A 4,796-nucleotide genomic window follows, 5' to 3' on the forward strand; every position below is an offset into this window, starting at 1 on the left:
AAAGATGTTCTGTTTGTATCGTGGCTTCCTGAAATGCAAAATAAACATTTTAGCACAGTCAAGACCATAAAACGCCTTCTCTTCACTTTGGATGTTTTGTATGCACTAAAAAAGGAACATGCTCTCCATTTTGACCCACAAATGTTTCAAAATCATAAAAAACCAAATCAGGATGTGAGATGTCTGGTTGGAGGGTAGGAATGTAACAACTATGATCGACTTTAGAGTCGCTCTGCAGTTTTTCACCACAGATTTTACATTTTTTCACCGCACAGCGATGCTTTGCATCGTCTAACGACAAATTGACACTGTAGTATAGTTCGCATCGTGCGCATTTTTTGATTCGGCGCAGAGGCTGGACTTTCTGCTTGAACCGACCAATTTGTGTCTGGTGAAACAAGAGGGTGAGCGACACGTTCTGTTACAGTCAGAGCAAACCACTGTGTTGAACCCTTCTGTGGGGCAGGCAGGATCGTTGCACACTGCGCAGTAACCTTTACAAAAGGGTATAGGGGTGCTTAAAAGTCTTGTAACAATAATTACAGACTGACGACCCCAGGAAGGCTTTGAGATTTTTTATGCCATAATAGTGATTTTGTAGTAAAAAGAGAAACAACTGATTGGAACGATCAGAGAATTTTGTCTCATAATGTGAGAGGGGTTTACTGTGGCATGTTCTGTAAAACACAACAATTTTACGCCCCAGAATATTTTCAAATTTACCAATGTCACTGAAAGTGACGGGGGTCTCATCATTTAAACCAGCCTGATGCTGCAACTTCCTCGCAATATCAAGGCATTCGTTTTCAGTAAGTTTCGGGTAGATAACGTGAGCTAGACTGATGGCGAAGCAAAGCTGGTTGTCTCTGTTGTCTACGATAAATAAGTGACGTCTTTTTTTGTCAATGATTTCACAGTCTAGAGTTTTCTCCATCTTACGTTTGGCACCTCCTCCTGGGTTCTGCACCACGTGAAGGATGAATTCTATATTCTCATCCGATGAAATGATACCGCTTGACTGCACAATCCGATCTAGCATTCCATTAAAAGCCGGTAGAATATTTTCACCTTGTTCATCCACAGCAACTGTAACATGATTGTGTACGTTTTCACCCACCACCTCCAACTGTATTAAATCATTGCGACTACTATGTCGTCTGGCAACATCCACCAATTCGCTGATAACCCCTGTTACATCTCGATAGAATGTTGCAATGTCAGGCACATTTCCCCGAGTGGGAATGTTAAAGGAGCGTCTTGTTCTCCATGTGTTAAAATCATTAAAAAAACCTCTCACCCCGCTCAGGAGAGAGATCGGATGGATTTTCTCCTAGCCCTCCTCCCCCTTGCTGAGGAGAAAGATGGGGTGATGGTCTGCTCTCTGACCCCCCTTCTCCTGGCCTCTCATCCTGTTCAGGAGGCGGGTTAGGAAGAGCCGATTGTGTCTCTGCTGAATCCGTCTCTGATCTGATTGTTACCCGTGCGTGTAAGACATGATCACTTTGCGTGTGGAGAGCTGATGAAGGAGAATGATTTTCAAACTCTACTGCATTAACTGCATTAAGGTTTTCGAGGGCATCATTTATGAGTCGTAAGGTGTCAAGTTCTAGGACGTTTTCATTTTGCTCTGTAAATTGTAAATTTATTGGAATGGAGATTGGAATTTCACTTAATTGATCAACAGCTATTTGTAAAGCATTCGGTACTTGATTAAAATATTCAACATTGAAATCCTCATCACTTAATTGATCAACAGCTATTTGTAAAGCATTCGGTACTTGATTAAAATATTCAACATTGAAATCCTCATCACTTAATTGATCAACAGCTATTTGTAAAGCATTCGGTACTTGATTAAAATATTCAACATTGAAATCCTCATCCATATCTTAAACAAAAGACAGAAAAAGGAAAAAAAAAAAATACAGCTTTTTCAACACTGTTTTAGTACACCTTTGGTTACAATTGGAGGAAACAATATACCGTATGACATTATTGAAAATCTCCAGCACTACCTTGTCTTGGGGGTGTTGGGAATGAATGTAGCAGCCTGTATCCTCCTCCACCCTGTCAAAGAGCGGTTCAGGAACGCTCTCGTGGTGCTCGTGCTGTTGTTGGGGATGATCGTTGCCCCCCGTATCCCCTCCACCCTGTCGAAGGACGATTCAGGAACGCTCTCGTTTAATCTCAACCCTGAATCTGTAATTAGATGAGAGATGAGTTATTATTTTTTTTTATATATTATTATTATTATTAGTCAAGAAGATATAGTATAAAATATACCATCAAACAATCTCCTGACAATGTTAGACTTGTGTCTCTGGTTCCTACGTCTCCTTATCGGCCTCGCAGGTTCGAAAGGATCTGGTGAAAGGGAGAGTGGAGCTGCCGTGGGTCCCGCTGTAAGTACAGGGGTCAGAGTGGTACACGCTTGCCGTATTCTACGTCTCCTCGCAGGGGCAGAAGGTTCACGGGAGGGTGGAAAGGCCGTGGGAGTCACAGTGCTCAGAGAGGCGCACGTTTGAAGGTTCTGTTTTGATGGTTCTGTTTAGACAGAGGGGAAAATCGTTAAAATACAAATCATCAAAACGGCACATATTTTGTATATACTTCTAATCACAGATAAATATATTACCTTGTACAGTCGACTTCGGTCCTCCTGGCTGTCTCACACGTCTTCTGGAGAGTTTGTTCGTCTGCTTACTTGAGTCAGTCCCATGTTGAAGTGCCGAGGTTTCCCTCTCAATCTCAATTTCACCAATTTCAGTTACACAGCAATTTGTCCCCTGCACGGGGAGTGGGGTTTCAGAACACAGCAATGCTTTTACTGCTTTTTCAGTTTCTTGGTTGTCTTCGGATACCAATCTTTCAGCCCTGGCTAACAGATCTGAAAAATGTATCATAAAAAGTTATATTTCAGCAATCTATGAACAACTGAGCTGTTCATAAAAAACAAAACAAAACAAAAAAAACTGTATGTAAAATACCAATGTCTGTTTGCGTGAGGGTTATTCCTTCAAACTCATCGGCGCTGACTTTAAAGATACAGAAAATTACACTTAAAAATCTAGAATAAAAATAGAACAACTTTCAGGTTAAAAAGATCACGGATTGCTTACCAGGATAAATTGGCATATGGTGAACCTCTACTGTAACTTCTAAAACACAGTTATTCGTAAATAGTAGTTAATCATTAATAGTTCATTCATTAATAGTTTTCTAAAACTATTTAGAAAACTACAGAGAAAAAGTTTGGGAAGAATTTGAGGCTTACCGGTAGTCATCTTTGCAGCCATCTTTGTTTGTTACACGCGCTCGCAGACGGTGAAGCTTCCGATGAAGTTCTGGAGGACTGAGCTAATGACTGTGAGATGATCATGTATATATTCGCTTTACAATGCTTGGCGAGAAGGAAAAAAAAAAAAAAAAAGTTGATTGGCGCCGAAAAGTCTGATATTGACGATTGCCCCGGTGGACCAACTGGTGGTGATGTAGCTCCCATGGGGATACCTCCCTACACGGGAACTCTACCAAACAACAGGTTCAGGCGATCTAACTCATGTTAAGAATGTTTTTCTCCAGGAGGGCCTCCAGGTCTCCAGGGGATTTAAGCTTCTTCAGTTACACACCTCGGACACCGGAAGACAACGTAGGCCCCTAAATTTCTTACTTGAGGCCACCAACTCTTTTCTCTTTTCTTCTGAACCACAGTGTTAGGGTTCTAACAGTCTAACTTTCTCCAATAGTTTTCTCTTCTCTAGTTTTCACAAATGTTTCACAAAATGTTTGTTCTGTGGAAGGTTTCTGTTCTGTGTTGTTTCTTTCTTCACAGCCTTCTTCAGTCACACACACCATTCTCGGTTTGATCAGTTTCAACACACCCCAGTCATTGGAAGACATCGTAGCCGACAACATAGGCCCCTCACTGGAAGATTCTTCCCGCTGATAGAGAATCAGCTCCCCCGTCTTGTAACGGAACACATACCCAAAACTCCCTGTTTGACTATAAGGCTCCAAAGACCATTCTTGCTGCAAAGGCTCAGAAGGTGACGCCTGAGAACGCTGTACAAACACCGTGGATTTTTCAACTACTTTTCCACACAATTCTCTTATAACGGTCACAGCTGTCTCACCAATCAAGGATGTAGAACTACTCATGTTGTCCACAGATGGCTATGCCAGGACTATGGCAAAACTGTTTTGTAACTGTTTTGTAACTGCTGCCCTTCCTTTTTAAAAAAAGGCGGGAAGGAGAAAGGCGGGAAAGGCGGGGAAGGGAGGTGGGGGGGGGGGGGAACAGATGTGGGCGGGTTCAGGGAAAGGTCAACCTGTCACTTTGACAAGAAGTACCCCATTTCTCTCTCTAGCAGCGACTCTACTCCGAGCTCCTCCCGGATGGCAGAGCTTCTCACCCTATCTCTAAGGGAGAGCCCAGCTACCCTACGGAGGAAGCTCATTTCAGCCGCTTGTACCCGTGATCTTGTTCTTTCGGTCATTACCCAAAGCTCATGACCATAGGTGAGGGTAGGAACGAAGATCGACCGGTAAATTGAGAGCTTTGCCTTTCAGCTCAGCTCTCTTCACCACTACGGACCGGTGCAGAGTCCGCATTACTGCGGACGCCGCACCGATCCGCCTGTCAATCTCCCGCTCCATTCTTCCCTCACTCGTGAACAAGATCCCGAGGTACTTGAACTCCTCCACTTGGGGCAGGATCTCCTCCTTGACCCGGAGAAAGCACTCCACCTTTTTCCGGTTGAGAACCATGGCCTCGGATTTGGAGGTGCTGATTTTCA

The 4,796-nt window shown here is 43.2% G+C and overlaps 1 protein-coding gene across 2 annotated transcripts; it reads right to left on the bottom strand.

Moving 5' to 3' along the window:
* Positions 1 to 1,501: 1,501 nt before the first annotated feature.
* Positions 1,502 to 4,132, bottom strand: LOC130519906 (uncharacterized). 2 transcript variants are annotated; one of them, XM_057023514.1, is made up of 6 exons: positions 3,275 to 4,132; positions 3,120 to 3,158; positions 2,988 to 3,035; positions 2,636 to 2,887; positions 2,284 to 2,544; positions 1,503 to 2,199 (listed from the first exon to the last, which is right to left on the bottom strand). In XM_057023514.1, exons 1-6 carry the CDS (start codon positions 3,294 to 3,296, stop codon positions 2,012 to 2,014), a joined length of 810 nt encoding a protein of 269 aa, XP_056879494.1. In that variant the 5' UTR covers positions 3,297 to 4,132; the 3' UTR covers positions 1,503 to 2,011. The 2 variants fall into 2 exon arrangements, with proteins under 2 accessions (XP_056879495.1, XP_056879494.1); XM_057023515.1 differs by lacking the exons at positions 2,988 to 3,035; positions 3,120 to 3,158 and having other exon boundaries at positions 1,502 to 2,199.
* Positions 4,133 to 4,796: the final 664 nt, after the last annotated feature.

Source organism: Takifugu flavidus, unplaced genomic scaffold (genome assembly GCF_003711565.1).
Source record: "Takifugu flavidus isolate HTHZ2018 unplaced genomic scaffold, ASM371156v2 ctg244, whole genome shotgun sequence".
Taxonomy (NCBI): Eukaryota; Metazoa; Chordata; class Actinopteri; order Tetraodontiformes; family Tetraodontidae; genus Takifugu; species Takifugu flavidus.

Coding starts and splice junctions, on each gene's coding strand:
- LOC130519906 (XM_057023514.1), bottom strand. CDS start 3,296: ATGGCTGCAAAGATGACTACCG. Junction 3,036..3,119: donor CCATATGCCAATTTATCCTG/GTAAGCAATCCG, acceptor GTATCTTTAAAG/TCAGCGCCGATGAGTTTGAA. Junction 2,888..2,987: donor CCTCACGCAAACAGACATTG/GTATTTTACATA, acceptor TACATTTTTCAG/ATCTGTTAGCCAGGGCTGAA.